General features: G+C 32.3%; 2 protein-coding genes across 2 annotated transcripts; one reads left to right on the forward strand and one right to left on the reverse strand.

Moving 5' to 3' along the window:
- The first annotated feature begins 6884 nt into the window (after positions 1-6884).
- On the forward strand, positions 6885-8855 carry LOC111039432. The gene is made up of 2 exons (XM_022322951.1): positions 6885-7227; positions 7551-8855. The coding sequence occupies exons 1-2, from the start codon at positions 6891-6893 to the stop codon at positions 7943-7945; spliced, it is 732 nt and encodes a 243-aa protein (XP_022178643.1). The 5' UTR covers positions 6885-6890; the 3' UTR covers positions 7946-8855.
- A 1221-nt stretch (positions 8856-10076) lies between these two features.
- On the reverse strand, positions 10077-19216 carry LOC111039422. The gene is made up of 4 exons (XM_022322942.1): positions 18578-19216; positions 12228-12422; positions 10724-10875; positions 10077-10620 (listed from the first exon to the last, which is right to left on the reverse strand). Exons 1-4 carry the CDS (start codon positions 18945-18947, stop codon positions 10279-10281), a joined length of 1059 nt encoding a protein of 352 aa, XP_022178634.1. The 5' UTR covers positions 18948-19216; the 3' UTR covers positions 10077-10278.
- Positions 19217-20061: the final 845 nt, after the last annotated feature.

Below are 20061 nucleotides of genomic sequence, written 5' to 3' on the forward strand. Positions count from 1 at the left end.
GTATTAATTACATAAATTATTTATGCTAATACTGTCTTACAATTACTTATTAATATATAAGTTATTATTTTTAAACTGTAATATTTGTATTTAATTATTAGTACAAAATGTATTTTTACATTACATCCGTGATAGGTAGGTAATAAATATAAACTAGTTTAAAAATAAATAGTATTATAATGAATGAAATAATTATTTGTCCTTATAAATATTAGAATTTCTTCACACATCCGTGTTAACAATTATTTGCCAAATTTTTCACGAGATAAATACAATTAAGTAAATTTTTTTTATTAGTAAATCTGTAGACTACTTTTAAAGTCAAATATAACTTAAATGACTACAATATAAACACAGTTACAGTTAATATCTACATTTGTATTTGTTTAGAATAATTATAATTGTTGAGCTCCTAAATCGAAAGTATTACCATTGGGTGGCTTCTTTTTTCAAATGCACTCATGTTTTTTTTACTCTCAACCTATATGCTTATTGTGTCACTGATACAGATTGTATATTACTTATAAATTATAATAAACAAAAATAATTGTGATAGTTTGTCTAACGCATAAACAGCATTTTTTTTTTTTTAAGATGTATCGCCGTTTATAATTATTAGCATATAATTATTATAATAAAAATTATCATGATAATATATTATTATTTATTAATATGTATGAGTGTATGACGTATGTTTTATGTGAAACTGTTCTGAAACTGATCTACGCTGATCATTGTTTAACAATATATGTTGACTCAAAAATCTAAAGACTCCGGGCTCAATAAAGATATTTTGATTTATAGTTTCATATTTCGCGAAAGAGAAACGCCGATTCTAGTATCAGAGTTTTGACGTGTCATGGTCATAAAGACAGCTTGATTTAACAGTGGATATGTGCATAAAATCGTTTATTATTCCAATAAATTTCTCACGTCTAGAGTCGTTTATGTCTCTTTTATTCGAAAATTGTTTTTTTTTCATTTTTTTAAATAGATGGAAACCACCTGAGCTGAAATACCTAGATAATTATTTTGTCCACACGAAATTACGCATTCCAAAAGAGATGTGCTTATTAATAGCAATAATAACATAATATCTATGACACACGTCTCTATAAATTACCCGTACACGAACCATCAGTAGCAAGACTCTTAAATTTTTTCAACGCCAATTATTTACGTAGACGGTATATGTTATTGGTACCTACCATCAAAATTTCATGGACATAAAAACACAGACCAGCATCGATAATACCAAGTGTGTACCGCGGAAACAAGCTACGAATAAAAGCTCGGGGCGAGATGCAGACAATACCTAAAAACAAGAACAATATCAGAGTATACAACAATTATTGTTATTATTATTATTATTATTATTATTACTGATTTTCCTTAAACCAGACTGGCGATATAAAGCGGTCGTATTATACGAGACTACTATACCGGCTCCGCTTTTTAAAAAAATACTATAACGATATACGATGTACACCACCTATATATTGTTTAAAAAAAGAAACAAATCTTCATAAAATGTACAACGACTATGCAAATAAAATACTTACTATAATTATAATTTAAAGCGTGATAAGAAAAGCCCGTATTGTGCATAAACACTCACTGCTGTTATACTATATACATAGATGAATGCCTGCATTTTCGACGTTTATTGTTTAAGAGAAGTAAAAAAGAATATTGTGCTCGGGATACATATATTATTATAATAATACACTGTTTGGATACCGGGCGTTGTGCACCCAGTCGTATTGTAGTACTCACATATACGCACACACTAGCTATTATTATAGCAGGTTTCTTTTTTTCAAAATCAATATCCTCAACGGATTCTCACTGTGGAAATTTGTATTGTTTAAAGTACGTTTTTGAAACTCGAAACTACCTGTTATCAAACATGAATAAATAAAAAATAAATTACACACATAGATTATCGATTGCGTTAAACACAATTACTACTACATGACGTTATCCATGGAAAGTAAATTGGAAACAAAAAAATTAAATAATTAAATCTCATTTGATTCAACATCATGAAAAGTAATTTAAAAATAAATGCCCTGTCTGCGGGTCAGATGAAGTTCGTCCCCGGCCGTCGTTTGGTGACCCCTGGTATAGTCTATGTATGCACGTAATTACTAAGCGAATTAATAGTCATCATACTATAACAGCAGTTAAACAGTCATAACTCATAACATTAAATTGAATATAATAATATAATAATAATAATAATGGGTATGTAGGTAATGCATAATATACTGCATTTACTGTCATAATTATACGCTGCAGTCGTGGTTCTTGCCTAGTAATAATATAGTGTGTAACCACATACTATACCATAATATTATATCATTTTAAGCTGGTGCAGCTAGTGTCGGTAAATAAGTCAACAAACTCAAATCCACATCGATTTTTATCGAAAGTTATCGCATTGGGGAAAATCAAAATATGTCCGGGAAGTCGCTTGGAAAGCTCAGTCAACCTAAAAGTTCCCCTAGCCCGCTCAATACCTATTGATTGGATAATATTAAAATATTTATAAATAAATAAATACATAATAATATAATTTATAAACAGTTTTAGTAAATATTACAAATGTATTTTATGTTTTATTTATCCACCAGGGAACAAAATCCAATAACATGATAAAAGGACAAGGACTAAGTTTGTTAAATATTAATCATTTACCTACAGTACTTTTATGGAATTTGTTACAGAAGAAAAATTAGTTCCAAATACTAATATAATATAATAAATTTTGTATAAAACACTAGAGAATTTATTTGAACTGAATTCTGTAATAGATAAGAGGTCACCTGAAAATGGTTGATCATGGAAATGACCAGTTAGCGGTCAGCAGTGCAGAATTCATTGTACATTTTATCTACAGATAAATTGTGTCCTATTTAAATTTTTTAAATTGATTTCATAAAACTTTATGGGTTCAGTAAAAAAACAATTATTGGATTTGATATGATAAAACATTTATCAATTACCTGCTGCTGCAGTTATAATATATGTTATATACTATACCACACAAATCTCGAACAAAAATAATATTTTAATTTCGCACCGATTCGCGGTGATAATATCATTATTATTTTTTTTTTGTTCACAATCAAACGCATGGCATCGGTGCATGTCTAATGAATGTTAACGAATTTCCGTGCAGTACACTTAAGTGTACCTACCTACCCATAACCATGGTACACTGCAACAGTGTTATGCGCACAATGTCCCGTTGGAGGAGCACATACTTGTAATATTATTACAATAACGTAATGAATTCATCGAGACTTCGGTGAAGACAGTAAAACTCTATGCCCGTTCGGCAATAATTATTATGTTTCGTGGCCCCCTCGTGACGACAACACTGCGTGTGTGAAACAATAACAATAATAAGAAGAATAATAACATAATATTTAGACACCATTCGTCACTGCAGTGATTACAGTAATATTACACGGAAATCACATCGACGGCGTAGGTACTTATGGCGGGTACTTGGTCGTCTATAGTTGTGTACGTGGTAGGTATAGCTAATGTATATAAATATATATTCAACTTACTTTAATATTATATTATGCGTACAGCGTTGAAGAATATTTTACCGTCACGGTCTATCGTGTAGCGTTTTGACGGCTTGAATTAATATGATTTTTTTCTTTTTTACATTATATTGTTGTTAATCGTTTTTTTTTTTAAATATATCTAAGCCGCATACGTTAACAATATTCATTTCAATAATATTCCGTATGGAAATATTATGTTCTCCTCTGCAAGGAAATACATTGAATCGTTATACAATATTGTATGTTTTTTATGGACGGAGACAAAACGTGAGGGAGTGGAGTCTTCTTAACATCAATAATTATTTGTCATGTAAATAACACAATGTTCCGTAATGTAAACAGACAATTATAATGTTACACTAACTGCACAATGTACATTAAGCCATATTATGACTAGATGCACTGAAATAATTTAAGTAGCTTATTTAAATTTGTTTTATATCACTAAAAATAATGTAACATAAAGACTATATTTTATACTCTAATAAAGTTCAATATTTCACGAAATAAAATGAGACACTTTCTCTGCAAATTACTTGATACATCACGCGTACTTACCTATATTACTTTATAAAAATAATATAGGAACATTAATAATTATAACCTATAAGTAGGCACGACGCACGCTACTGTAATTATGATACCTATCTAGTGACCGAATTTATTATAACTTGAAACTGTGATTTAAATATTAATCAGAAGAATAAAGTTTGTTTTCAAACTTTTTTGTGGTTTTTCAATATTTGGTTAGTTCTTGATAGCTGTATATATTTTTTCTAATAATAATATATTGTATTCCACAAATATCTATTTATACTATTATAATCAAAACATTTAAAAATGGGAAATATTCTCAGGTTTACGGTTGAGTTTTGCGTTGGCGCTTTTCCAATGCTTTTATACATCCACGGCTTCAAAAATACCAATAAAAAAATATATATATTAGTACCTATATTGTATATTATATTTAACATCAAAACAATTTTCTTCGAATCTAGTAAAAAAAAAAAAATGGGATTAGTCAATCTTTCACTGCTGTGATGGGCAAAACGCATAGATACTTTTTATGCTAAAAATCTAAAGCGCTTTGTGCTGTCAAACAATATAATATATTATATATTATATTCATTGACATGCGCTTGAACGCGTATATTATAGGTATAGGCACCTGTATAATGTATAGCCATGTAAGCATACGCGGGAGCCTATTTTTTTTAACCAAAAAATCATTACACTTGCACGCACACATACCATACAATATTAAATTCGTTTATCACGCACACGACTACAATATTATGACCTGTTATCGCCATGATAGTAATGCGCTGAGACTGGACATACCGATACACTCTCGGTCGAATATTGTGTTAGTTTCATGCAAAGTCCTCGAATATTTGTTACACAAAGATCGGCTGCTCTCAAAAGACCATTTGGTGAAAAAAAATTGACATACAATTATTAGCATACGAAATTTTGTAGTAGGTATGATGATGATTCTCGAACCGTTCAACATACAAATGTACGTTTTTGTTTTTACCCGTCATATCATTCCGTTTGTTATTCAATAATTTTGTGACGGACGAATACGTGATTAATGTAATTATATTGTCGTAATCATCTCTCTTTTTGCAGATCAAACAGATTTATAAGGAAATACCTAAGTATAGAGGTATAACAGATGTGTGAAATATTTAAATATTATTATGTTGACAGCCAAAAAGGTTGAAGTGTGTATATCTACAACCAGAAAATGAAAAACAAGAACATTATATTATAATAAATCGGTTGGTGAAATAATATCAACAGCGAAATTCCATGCATTCTGAAGGACAATTATATTTATGAGAGTGACGCAATTCAAATAGTTGGGCCATCTTCTAACTCATGACAATTACCTAAAAATGAAAACCAATACAAGAATACAAAACAGTAACATTGTGCTACACTTGGCTTAAATATACAAGGTTATTGCACATAGCCAAATTGTTATCAAATAAAAATAAAATGACAGCGTAAGGGTACGGTCCATATCATAGCATATAATATCATAATATAGCCAATATACGTCGTCCCCTTACGCTGCCATTTTAATTCCTTAAAGTGATAAAATGATATAGCGGGGGTACTATTGCAATAACCTTGTATGTTTAAGCCATGGTGCTACATTTGACTTGATTAAATAAACTGAACTCCAGTTTATATCAAGAACCTTGAAAGTACAGATGTTATGGCATTGATGCACAGTGACAATTGAGATGCAGACATATTCCTTTTAGGAAATTAGGGTTTAGAGATTTGATCCCTGTGTTATTGATATCAAAACCGGATAATGGCGAAACATAATGATGAACTGAATGGATTATTTTAAAAACTGTTTGTAATATGTTAAAGAAATCTCAAAAATAATAGGAACTATGTCTGCCAGAATACGTGTGGAAAACAATGATCATTAGTAATAAGGACAACCATAAAAGAAAAGCCTATTAGTAAGCGAGCACTGAGAAACGAAGAATATTCTGAGAATATTGTGTAAGCATGATGTGAAAAATGGCTCCTGCAGAATTGCAGATATACAGTGGATGATAGTTGTGGCAGTTGATACGGTGAACTGGAGAAAAGTTCGTCTGGCGTTATGGTCTGAATGACCGGAAAACCCAAAATAGAGAGGGGGAGATGATAATTTCGTAACCGTTCCATATCGCAAACGGAGACTTAAACTCGCGGTTATAATGTTCGGTAGCCGTTCGACGTTTACGTTTTTACTGTAACAATTCGAAACCGTTTACGGTAAGTAGAATAACCGTTTACAATAATTAAGAACCTTTATATGTATGTTATTGTTACGATAATCTCATCTTCCGCATAATAATAATTGTTCCCTAACGTTTTATTGCCGCTATAAACCTATATTATACCAAGGTATCTACGGTCGACCGATCTGTTACAGCCGACACCCTGCGTAGCTTCCTCGCGACAACACGTATAGTATAATATTTTATCATACTAGGCTATTTAGGTACATAGCGCGACCACTGACGACATATATATTTTATAATAATAATAGTAATAATAATATCGTGGTACTTATCGCGTAGTTGATCTAAACACTCGCCTCGTTACCGTGTTCAAGTCCGTGCGTGTTACACATCTTTTTCATTCGTCGTCGTATCTACCTCTGAGGACGGTGATGTACATTATAATGACTACGGTGATGTTGACGACAATCATTAAAAATGAGCGGACAACCGAATCGGTATATAAAATCACGGGGCTGGCTGGTCTCCGACTTAATGCCACTGGTGCATCATGCGTGTGCAGTACGCGTTTGTCGTGTTGGCCGCCGCGGCCACGACCGTCGTCCGGGTCGACGGATACCTAGACTTCTTGTCCGACTTGTACGATTGCGGATCCACGGACTTGGACGAGTGCCTCGAACGCCGATTGGAGAAAACCATGGATGAAGTATTGGACAAGAACGAGACATACCGGCTGAACCGGTACCTGACCGTAACCGCGAACGGTAACCGCCGCCAACATCCTGCGGGCCAAGAATTGGTCGAGAGGTTTTTGGACTTTTTCAACGCTCTGCAAATCCAATACCAACCGGAAGAAGATGACGGATCGACCGATGACGTTTTAGAAGGTACCGTCTCACCAGTACAACTAAGTAGAATTTCAACTGCTATAAAATAAAGGAATATAATTAAACACATTAGCTACCCAACAGTAGTGAGGCCCATTATTTATATTTCTTGGCGACAAGGCCATTTTTTTTTTAATATTAATTACATTTAATTGTTTTTTAATTTATATATTTGCAACAATAACGTTTTATCTTCCCCCTCTTCTCGTATGCTTTAGTCGAACGATCCACATGCTACTGATGTACATATCTATAAATATTATAATCGTTAAGATGACCATTATAATATACCGTTTAATATAAATTCGGAAAATCAATTACAGGTCGTAAGAAAAAAGGTGGCATTAAGTACAAAAAACACAAAATGGGCTTGATGATGGGATTCACGTCGATGGGCATGACCATCATCGGCGGACTGTTCAACAAGATGATGGTGGGCGGTGCAATATCGATAGCCATAAAAGCTCTGATTATAGCCAAAATCGCTCTACTCCTGGCCGGAACCATGGCCATAAAAAAGCTGTTGAGCGGTGGTATCGGCGGAGCAGGCATAGTCAGCGTCCACCCTTCCTGGAACGGCGGAGGGGGTGGGGGTGGAAACGAACAGCACAACGGTTACCGCAGGAGCTACGCCCTCCAACCGAGTATGACCACAGCCGACGCGTTGGCTTACAGGGATCAAATCGACACGTATAGCAACGCCCGATATTCCCATTAGTCTTGCGACGCATAGTTAGTTGCCAGGGGTGGATTTAAGGATTCAATTAATATATATATATATATTTATTTTAATAAATTAACAATCCGTAATAGGGGTTAACTTAACCTACCCTAACAATGGTAAATGATACTGCAGCTTGCAATATATAATGTATTTATTATTTTGCGCCTAAAATTTAAAAAAAAATTAACTTTACAATTGAAGTTGTCCCCGCCCAGTATACATATCCCAGATAGCATTTTGTTATCTAAAAATATTATTATGATATTCTACCAATATTGTTCTTAATTATAATATTAGTATGACGTTATAATAATAATACTATATTAGGAGTTTGCCAAGTAAACTTCCGTTAAATCCACCACTGTTAGTCGCATATCGTGAAGTGTAAATTATGTTATTAGGTAGTATAATATATCCGATACGGAAGTAGGATGAAAAAATCGTGAGGTATCAAACTCTTTGATGGTGTACACATATTTTTTTCATAATTTGGACATTTAGCTGATAAAAATATGTGGACAAAATCGTTTTTGGTATAGGTACATATATTTTTTTATTTCGGTAGCAAATAATAATAATAATAATAGTAAATGTAATAAATTATAATCTTGTGTTTTATACGTGTATATAACGACAAACTAAAAATTATAAAACAATAATTAGAGATATTATTATGCCTGAAAGACAAAATCCCATAGAAACATCGAAGGGCGTCTAACTCATCACATATTTTGATGTATGAAGTATGCTCATATTGCAGCGTCAATCGATGTGGGAAGTTTTTTCAGTTAGTATAAAAATACATCTTACTACCTTATCGTCGCCACTATAGGCTTACAAATCTTTGAGAGTATATAATAATATATTATGTAGTTTACTTTGGTTCACGCAATTAGATAATATAATTTTGTTCATATATTTTAATATTGTAATATGAAAAAGCTAATCATGTAGTTATTTTTTTGTTGGACAGCAAATAATAATTGTTTTTTGAATTTAATAAATAACAAATATATTTTGGTTACCCATTCATTTTAAGGTTGTTTTTTGTACACATTTCAATAACAAATAGTAAGTGCACTATAAGTTATTATATAACATGAACATACTTTGGGATTATATATTACAATAATATTTCATATTTGTTACCCACATGCCATAACCTATATTATGCTATTGTACGCTATATTATGCATTTTAGTTTGAAAAAGATCTGTGAGGTACTTATTCGAGTGGATTTAAAGGTGTCGCTTAGCGACATGGTGGTCCCGTTGTCCTATACTCTGTCTCACACTAATGACAACCACACTTCACGATGTCCGATACCGCAACGGTCATATTAAGATACTGTTGTGACGTCATTATTTTGATAGTGAAACCATAATATAATGATGTGTGTTGGCGTATTTTACATATTTAAATTGAACCTACTCGTCGTCTCCAATGCCTACCTTTGGTTAATATGGTTACATATTTTATCGAATTCGTCGTACAAAATTAAAACACCGTCAACAATCATATTAAAAAGGTGATTTTGCATACTTGAGTTATATATTATACAATACGATTATTACAGTTCGATGTTTTCGTGAAAATTGGATTGCATCTGTCTTGTACTTTCTGGTTTATTATAATATGCATAAGTAAGGGTAATGATATAAGGTTGCAACACAAAAACTTGTGTGTCACTAGTTGGCCGCAATCATTTATATGTTAAGCATCAACCGCAGTTATTGGTGACGATTATTTCCACTCCTTATGTGCCCCTCTACTCATAAAAAAAAGTATTAAATATACTAAGTTAAAAATTAAAAAGGTGCTTAATAATTATAAATGATTTTTCTTTTAGTAACTATTGTTGTTATACACTTATAGCTATTAGGTAATATATTAATAACTAATATTATATTATATAATAAACATAGATCGTTTTATTTCACAAAACATAAAAGGACAACAGTTATTCTATTATTTATAATTTATATACTATATATATTATATACTAACACAAAATTATTTTTCATAATTGTAACGATTGAATATAATTTAGGAACTATAGTAAAATGTAATTTTTTTTTTTCGAAAACTCTGAAAGTTCATATAATATGTAATATTTTTAGTAGGAAATACAATATTATATGCTATTATTTAAATAGTATTCCAATAAAAAAAAAAAAAACTATTCATCAAAACGGCTTAAGTCAAAGTGCGTTTAAGTGTTTAACCGTGATCTCATACATTTAATAGCGAACGTTTGCGTGCTTAAAACATAATATTATGCACCATAACAATATTATGTCAACACAATATTTTGGTGAGAGCTACATTTATTCCGTTTCTTTTTTGTTTCTGTCTGCGGATTCCGTGTACTTGGTATGATCGTCATCTTGGGGGAAGTAATTGACCCCGCGGAACAGCGATGATGGTTTGGAGGAGGAAATCTGTTGAAATCCGCTTGAGCTCCCGTAAAACTTGTCGCCCCTGATGTCGCCGACGAACGCGTTGTGAGGGCCACCGATCGGATGATGGTGTTGATGATGAAGACCGCCTACCGGACTGTGATATGAGCTGCCAAACGGATTGAAGCCGTCGAACGGTTGATGACTACCGAACGAGTGGCCTGCTAAAGGCTTGCTGGTGTGGTGTAAAAACAACGACCCGTAGCCTACCTGCAAAAACGAAAAAGTCGAATTACAGTCATTTTTACCGTCTCCGTCGAAATTATAAAAATACAATTTATAATAATATACGAGTATTATGCTAGGTGCTTACCACGCTGGTGACGACTAACGCAATCTTTGACAATATGAACGCTTTTTTTGTCAGAAAATATATCGCAGCGAATATTATCGGAATAACCGAAGCTATACTTATTTGAGTAGCCAACACGTTTGGCAAAAATGATCTTTTGAATATCATGTGTCCTGAAAAATACAGCTCACATGAAAACATTATCATTAATTAAATAGATGATTTTTATAAGCTAATGGTTTTTCAGCTGCATACAGTCGAAAATTTGGCCGATTGATCTATATATTCCATCTAGTATCTTTAATGAATAATGATGACGTATCTACATATTACTAATGCCAGATTGAAAAAACAATTAATTCATTTAACGGTTCAATAAAACTCAATGAACCAACAGAACATTTGAAAACGAATAAACATTATCAAAAATTGAAATAGAAACTTTAGTTTATATATAAATTAGGGTATAAAATTCTACATGGTAGGTATTTGCCTAATATTCTGACATTTCAATGTATTATAAAAAAAAATCATAAAATTATAATTAATATCTTTACTAAAATAGTTACTTCTGGATACTGATTAATACATATTATTCTTATAATAATATTATCATATTGAGTATTTGAGTGAGTAAATTTATAATAAATTATTATTGTTATAATTATAATTTATAACTTATAAATCTATCTTAGTGTCTTGTATAAAAAATACACGTATAACAACGATTCAAGGACTGACATACGTTTGTTATTGCTATAAAACATAATATATTAATACAAGTAATGAACTCATAAATATTATACGGTCATTAATAAAATAACTTGAAAAAATTAAGCATGTTAGTGGTATTGATTATAATTATTTTAAAATTTGAGTAATATGCTTAAAGTAAAGGCTATTAAGTATAATCAGTTAAAATAAAAATATCATGATGATTTATTTTCAATACATAAAGCGATATCTAGTGGTTTGACATGACTTCATTATTTTTATTGATTCTGTATAGTCTATTCAATAGACTCTATTGGATATACGCCAGGGAAACCCCAGAAGTAGGTTCACTTAATTTAAAATCGGTTTTTAATATTTATGTTGTCATTAAAAGAAACATTCAAAACTATACTATATGCATTTGAAATTATTATATTAATACATTCGATCAATGTAATCGAAAGATAACAATAATTTAAAAAAAATTCTAGTACTTAATGTCAAATTCCTCACTGCTATTAATTTTGTTTACATACCAGAAATAAAAACGTTGACTTGTCATTCAATTTGTGAAAGAAATTTACAAAAGCGTGGGAATAATATTATTATGCTATGTACTTTGTGTTTTTACTTTTGATCAATAGTTTCGTCTAACGAGAATTCAATTTTTTAATCTTAAATCAAAGTAAATTTTTTTATTATCAAACCCGTCAATGCAGTTGTAATTATTATGAATATCACTATTATACTATGTACCTACTCGAGTGAACGGTGGAATAACGTATGGTATAACAATATCAATTTTACATACCATAGCCCAAACTCCGGTCGTCGAATTTACGTCTGGGGTCTACGATGAAATCGATTATTCCTCTGCCGGTGTACGTGGGACCGATTCGCATCTGCAGCCCGGGATACAAGAGACTCATGTCCCAACAAAACGTTCGCCTGGAAAGCAACGAGGACGCAGCTTCAATGACTGCACCGACGTTATACGGGTTATCGCCTGTAAAAAACACAAGGCACTACAATAAACATGATGAAAAACATTAAAAAATAATATTTTGTCACGTTATGATCAACAATTTTTAATTTCCCGATTTATAAAAAGAATAATGTATAATTTGTTGCATCAAAGATAAATAAATGCAATATCCTAACATAAAAGTATTTCATACAAGTTGCAAGCTCATCCAATATTGTTGTTTAATATTATGCGTGGTTACGAATATGATCTGATGAGTTCATATTAAAAGTAAATTAAAAATAAAATAATTGTTTTCGTAAAATCATAATGCAACATGCTAAGTAAACGGCATAACAAAAGAAAAAGAAAATACCAATAAAAAAAATTAAATATAGGATAAGATAATATTATTAATGCCTATTTTCTTAGAATGGTTGAAATTATCAAAATTAGATATATCAATATTGTTTTTACGTAATTAAAAAAAACCTTTAATTATTAGAAATTGAGTTTCAAAATTATTGCCCCTAAATTGTACATTCAATTTATCAATTACAATTATTTTTGTATACTTGAATAACAACAATGGCTCAGATGTACTGACATTGTACATTAAGCATGATAATATCTGACGCTCATAATTTTAACTGAAATGTTAAGATCGCCGTAAATTTAACGATTTCGCGATTTTTCGGTCGATAATAGTAATCATAACCTACAACATTACAAACTTTACAAAAAGCACCATACCGTCCGTAGAAAAAATATCGCTCACAAAACTACGTAAACGGCTTTCTACTGTTGACTTAATTGTTGGCATTTTGTACAGTTAAGATCGGTAGAACCACATAGGTACGTGTCGAATTCACCACTAAAGCTTCTATTGTATACCTAAATATTTATGGGTTCGTTCGATATTTAATCTTATCGGATAAATCGACAATTAATTATATTACTTTTTAAATATCAATGGACTAGAGTAGGTAATTACCTATAGGTACTAATTGGGGCTAACATTTACAACACATATTTAAAAAGCTTAAAATAAACAAAAATTAGTTTAAATACACAAAATAAACGTAACATTTGTAATATTACGTAAAAATGACCTTAAAAATGCAATAAAATACATTTAACACAAAAAATGTGATAAAAATTACATATTTTAAATTGTTATATTACGAAACAATTTTAGTTTTTGGTTAGAATTGCACAACACTTAGGGAAAAAAACTGCAAAAGTCACCAAAATCTTAGCTGATATGTGATATGTGATATGTGTACAATATGAATCAATTAAATACTATTACCGATAAATATCACTCAATTTTAGATAATATTATAAATATGTTACCATGGTGATCATAAATTAATTCCAATAATATTATTATCAATTTATGTAGATTTATACACATATCTTTATGTGTTAAATTCTACTGTACGTGTGTATGTCACTGATATCCTAGTAAGTGGCTGGACCGATTTGAATTAATTTTTTTGTGTGCGTTTGGGTGACGTCTGGATAGTTTAGATTCACAATTAGACCCGGATAGGTCCTACCCGGGGAGTTGTTCAAACCGGGATTTTAAGATTTACGGAGGAATTATATTATTAATTAAATATTATTTATTTATTATTTATTATTAGGTTGCTATTGGTTATAAAAGAAATATAAATATATTTAGTAGGGATTTGTATTTGTTTTTGTTTATTGGTTGTATGAAGTGGTTCATCGGGCAGATCAGGTATAAGCATGCATACAATTGAATTTTCGCACATTGTCTACCAAGGTCGCACTTATAGCCGCACATCGGCTTGTCCGCAATCAAAATAAAACATATTATTTACATAAAGCGGCGGCGTCCGCAATCCGCAACAGCTAAGCATAATAATATACTGCTTGCATTACCACCATCGAGTCTCAAAAAGAGTTGGCATTTTCAACAGGCAACAAAGTGCACGGGATCAGCTAATAATATTATACAATTATTACACTTAGAATCCGTCCGTTTGAGTACCACCAGACAACAGTTTAGTACAATAGTAGTACGATATTGAATTAATTATGTCCCGTTGTACACCGTACAGCCTCCAATAAGGTCAACCATCTGCATAATAAATTGATAAGTAAATTATTAATGAAGAAATGTACATGTTTCACGTATACTTATTCAATAAAGTCTTTCGAATACAATCGCGTGGTATTATAATAACAGAATTATTGTTATTAAAACGCGTACATAATAATAATTGTGCCATGTAAAATTTAGTTACATGAATACAAAATATAGCGACGTACTATAATATTATAGGCTACTGGTTAGGAATTTGGACAGACCACTCTGGCAAATGCGTGTCCGAGCTGCATTGTAATTTGTAATAATTTTAAACTCGAAATCGATGCTAGTTCTGCGCACTATTATTACAATTATTATTATTCTATGTGCACGGATAACACATATTATTTCGTGTAAAATTTTATAAATAGAGGACGATTAACCGTTTTGAATTTTTTTTTAAAGGTAGGGCAGATATCAAATACATATTGTAATTTAAATAAATATATTATCTGAAATACGTCGATCCGTTATATTACAAATTGCTTATTTAATTAGTTACAGTATATTAAAATTGCGTGCATAATAATGGTGTTTATACTCGACTAGCTTAGCTCGCTTTGACAAACGACAGTTGTAATATTGTTGTGTGTAGTGTAGTCTTATTATTTTAGATTTAAATGATGGAAAAAAACTGTATATAATACAGAGTCTTTATAGTGCATTGTTCGTCACGGATTCATAGAATAATATGTTCTAAATTGTCATCGAGCCAAATTATTTATGAATTTAAGTTTTATTTTCAATTTTCATTCACGGCTTTCACGATATTAACTAAGAAAAAATTAAATAATCCATCCAAGTAAAACGTTTGGATATTCTTCGATTCCTCAAAAAATTTTCCGTTCGAACAGACCTAAAGATAAGTATCTGTAAATTGATGTCTACACAGTATAATATTATGCATAATTATTTAGATGGGATAGTATTGATAGTAAATAATAATAATAAACTATGTAGATTTGTTTCGTTTAATAGACTTCATCCTTCACATGCGTATAATTAAGAGTTTATTAGCGATAAGTGTGTCAAAATCATATTTTATATTATATTATGTATAAATGTATCAATAAATTTGATGTGCTGTAAGTCATAAAATATTTTTTAAGAATTTTAATACCTGGAGCGACAATAATACTCGTGTTACAACATACCTATGAGTTTAAAATTTAAAAATAGTTGGTTAGTGTATTATTTTATTTTGTTCTAAAACCTGATCAAAGCATAATTATTATAGTTTTATTGAATACCCACTACGGCTTAAGATAATATTATACGGATTAGCCGACAGATAATTTCTTTTGGTGCTCATCTGTGTTTCTCTTCGATTACGGTCCGTGAAAAGGGCATCTGTGTCCAAACAGAAGTTAATGAAGTTAAATAATCTATATTTTCATGATATTATAGTTTGTTTATAATAAATATTATAGTTACACAGAGAGTTGTAATTTTTCCTAGCATGCTGAAAAATTCATTTTTGGCGATAAACAGGGCGCATCGCCCTTGAGACCAATTTCTATACAGAACCTACCGAATAACCTGGAGTATAATATTATTATCTTAAATAGTGATACATACTATACCTTTTGAAAATAACAGTAATAGGTATGGATCTGTATTCGATCGTTATACATATAGTAATATTCACACTCGACGTACGTATAGACGCAATTTGGATTATAATTATGGAGATTAAGACGTGGGCTACAGCCCTCGCTTAAACTTTTGAATTATAATATCATGTTTCACCCCAATTCCGTACTAACCATCAGAAATGTTACTGTCTTAGATTCCGAGCTAAGGGAAGAATGTTTTGGTTTTACAAAGATGTTTTTTTTTTGTTATTTCATAGGAAGTGACACTTGAATTTCTTCCCAAATTTAGTAGGTAGGTGACCTATTTTTTTCACTCAAATTTCACAAACAGTATACTCCAATTGCTTTACTTTAGCATAGTACCAAGATAATTAATTATTATATCTATAGTTGTACGTGTACTATCGATTATTATATCGAATTCCGTGTTGAAAAATATTTTTTTCTAATACATACAGTATTTTCCATACTGATTAATTAGTCAAATACAATAATATTGTCAATCGCAGATCATCAGTTATAAAGATTAAGCCATCATCATCAGTTCAACAAGGCCAGTTTATTAGTGCAACCGTTATCAAAATGTTTGGTTTTTTGGTTACAAATTACATTCATGATTATGAAGATTCATCTTTCTCCTCGAAAATGTGTGCTGAAACGAAATCCAGTGCACAAAGCTTGTGAATCATTTTATAGTAAAGGTAATTCTTATTTGTCATTAACTCATGATTAATGCAGTTTGAATAAATAATATTAATAGGATTTTTCAAAATGGAAACCAAAACAATTATGACAACAACAAAAAATAAAATAAATTTATTAATAATTTAATTGATAAATCAAACACAAAAGAAGTTCTCAAATTGCAATATTTAAAAGTAATGGCAAAAAAATTTAAACCTCGGAAACTATCCCGAGATACAACATGCATTTTTATTTTATAACCTATGTTTTTTAGATTATATTCGTTGATTATTTATTATATTTTGTTATTACTTCTGTGTCTGTCTACTTTATAATTATAAATAATTAACCTTAATTGATATTAAATCAATCGACATTGACTCAATTTACTAAATTTATTTAATTTATTAATATTTCCTATAATTTAGGGTGGTTATAAATCGATTAATTATAGCTATCGGAGCCGATTCCAGTACAAGAGGTTCATTGCCTAAAATAGGAGGCAATTCAACTGAATTATATTTTTGAAGTCGGGAGACAATCCGAGAAACTTTTTCAAAAGAAAATTTCACGGGATCCAATTCGAGGGTCAGATGCGAAGTCAGAAGCGCGCTCATAGAAATAGTCTACCTAAAATGCTAAGCACCCATTCCTATTCTCTGAAAAGATTTTTTTTTAACATTTATTTGCCTGTAATACGACTAACACGAGAACAAATAAAAAAAATGTCAGTAGGTGTTCAGCCCTTCATCCCTCTCTAGCTTCACTAATAAATACTATACCTATGTCATTCAAACGAATTCCGTATGTACATACGTACACGTCTCTTATTCGGTTTAGAAAACGAAATACAAATTATTTTATTTTAATAAAAAAGAGTACACATATTATTATATAAATAAGCCGTATGATACTTTTACTGAGAATAATAAAGAAAGGTACAATATACTCGGTGTCGTGCCTAAAATAAAACTAATAAATTATAAATAATAATACGTAGGTATTACGGGTTCATGAAACGTAATAACTTATACCAGTTAGAGATGGTAGTCGTGGACGTTAGCCTCGACAGGTTTAATAATAAATACTACAACAAATACATTTTAGGCGTGTGCGCCTCGTAAAATATGTATTTTGGAAAACATTAAAACGGTAAAAATAGCCCCTTTACCGACATGGGTTTCTAAAACACGACGGAGTATGTAATTATTAATTATCGTAACAACCTATTGCAACCTTCGAAACGTTCATCGCTCGGTCAAGGCCCGAGGGCGGTGTCCACGGCGGCTACAATAGCCGGACTTTACGTATACCTCCTCGGTGGATACAATAACCTAACACGAGATGTACCCCTTCAACAATTTTTTGTTATAAAAGTCTCAAAAACGAATGATCAACACGCATATATAATAATATGTAATTGAATACGTTTTCAAATCGATGGAATGTATAAAATATTAGCCATTAGCGATCCCAGTGGTGCGATGATAATATGACTTTTGATTTTGGTGTATCCCTAAATACTTATAAGCGGACGTGAAGAATGTTGTTACGGTACGTAGGATTTGTCTCGTAAATCTACAAACTCGGACGATACCGGTCGTTTTGGCAACCCCTTGGATGAAATCGATTTTTTTCCGTTTGCAGCTTAATTGTTTTAATACCGCAGACCAGTGTGCCGAGTTTAAAGTCAAATTCCATTTAAGATTTTAGGCTGAGTGGCCGGAGATGTGGATGATTGTGGAGGGAGGGGGTATTAACCTGGGAGGGTATAGATGTAAGGCAAAGTGCAGGCTTACCCAACGAATAGACTCCCCGTGGAGCGGCGAAAGCGTCTGTGCTGGGACGTCTGGAAATCTCCAGTCCCGAGTCCAGGAGCACCGAGTCCATGGATTCCGTCTGTTCGATGGCGGCCATGGCTTGCTCGTTGATACACGGCAGGAACGGGTCGGCCCCAGCCAAGCAGCTCTTGACCGCTGTGCTGATCGTCGGGGTGTGCGGGTGGTGGTCGTCTTCGCTACCTCCACCGCCGTCGCCGACACTACCTCCAACGCGGCCTCCTCCGTCGACGTCCAATCCGCCGGTGGACTGTCCGTCGGAGAACAGGACGCACTGCGCGAAACCAACGAATATCATCAGCGGAGCCAGGCAGACCCCTAGTACGGTCATCACGGCCGCCACCGTTTGGACGGGTTGTCGATACGAGTAATACGTATTTTACCGATGAAATCAATATGTTCGCGGACGGTATGCGTCGGTATCAGTGGTTGTTGCTCGCTCCGGTCCGAATATTTTATTATTATTACTTCAATACCGATGACGGTTCGACGGGGACAGGCGGATATCTGCAGCAGACGAATGCGACCGCGGCTACACTCACCGGTACAGTGGGCAGTAAGCCAGCAAATCGCCAAAGTATATGATACGCGTCATACCGATATTATAATAATATCATTACCGTGTTGCAGCGGATATATAATAATAATATATAATATCGCCGTCATAGCACGCACCGCCTCCACTGCCGCCGAGTTAACGGGTATGACGATAACCGAGATAATGTATAATATTATATTATAATTCCGAAGAAAGTTTCCGAGTTTTTCCTTTCGAGCGCATCCGACTGTTTCGCTTTTACCCGATGATCGTCTCTGCACAACAGGTACCCACGCGATGTTGCGTGTACCTATACTATAATATACGTTATAGATATAGCAATAGGGTTTTAACAAAAGTTTTATGGTGCACTGCGCCGAGAGCGAAGCGTGGGCGTATGGCGAGCAGTGCGTTTTACGATGATTTTATAACATATTAACGGTAAAATGATTAATATTTATTATTCGTCTTTCTAACTACAACAGTATATGCGATACATTATCATCGATCGTTGTATCGTTGTACTTAAGAACAATGTGGCACCTGTTGTTTTATGATTGCCGAACCAGAGCTATCGCGATCGCTTTTCGCCGGGTGAACAGAGAAATAAACAAAAACGATGAATTAAATATCTAACCGATAAGCAATAGTGTTCTTGTTTTAATTTATAAGAATGGGAAAACAATTTAAGGATAAAAAATAGATTTTTTGTTGGCAGTAAGCTATATCAAATAACATTTCGTGGCAATCTCACTGTATCAAACTATACCGTAAGTTGTATCTGTAAGTCGTTTCCGTCGAAATTCGTTCAAATTCGATCCATCTACAACAGAGGTTCTCAAACTATGATACGCGTACCACTAGTGGTACGCGGAAGACTACATATTGGTACGCCAAAGGCCACATA

This window comes from Myzus persicae, unplaced genomic scaffold (genome assembly GCF_001856785.1).
Source record: "Myzus persicae strain clone G006 unplaced genomic scaffold, MPER_G0061.0, whole genome shotgun sequence".
Lineage (NCBI taxonomy): Eukaryota > Metazoa > Arthropoda > Insecta > Hemiptera > Aphididae > Myzus > Myzus persicae.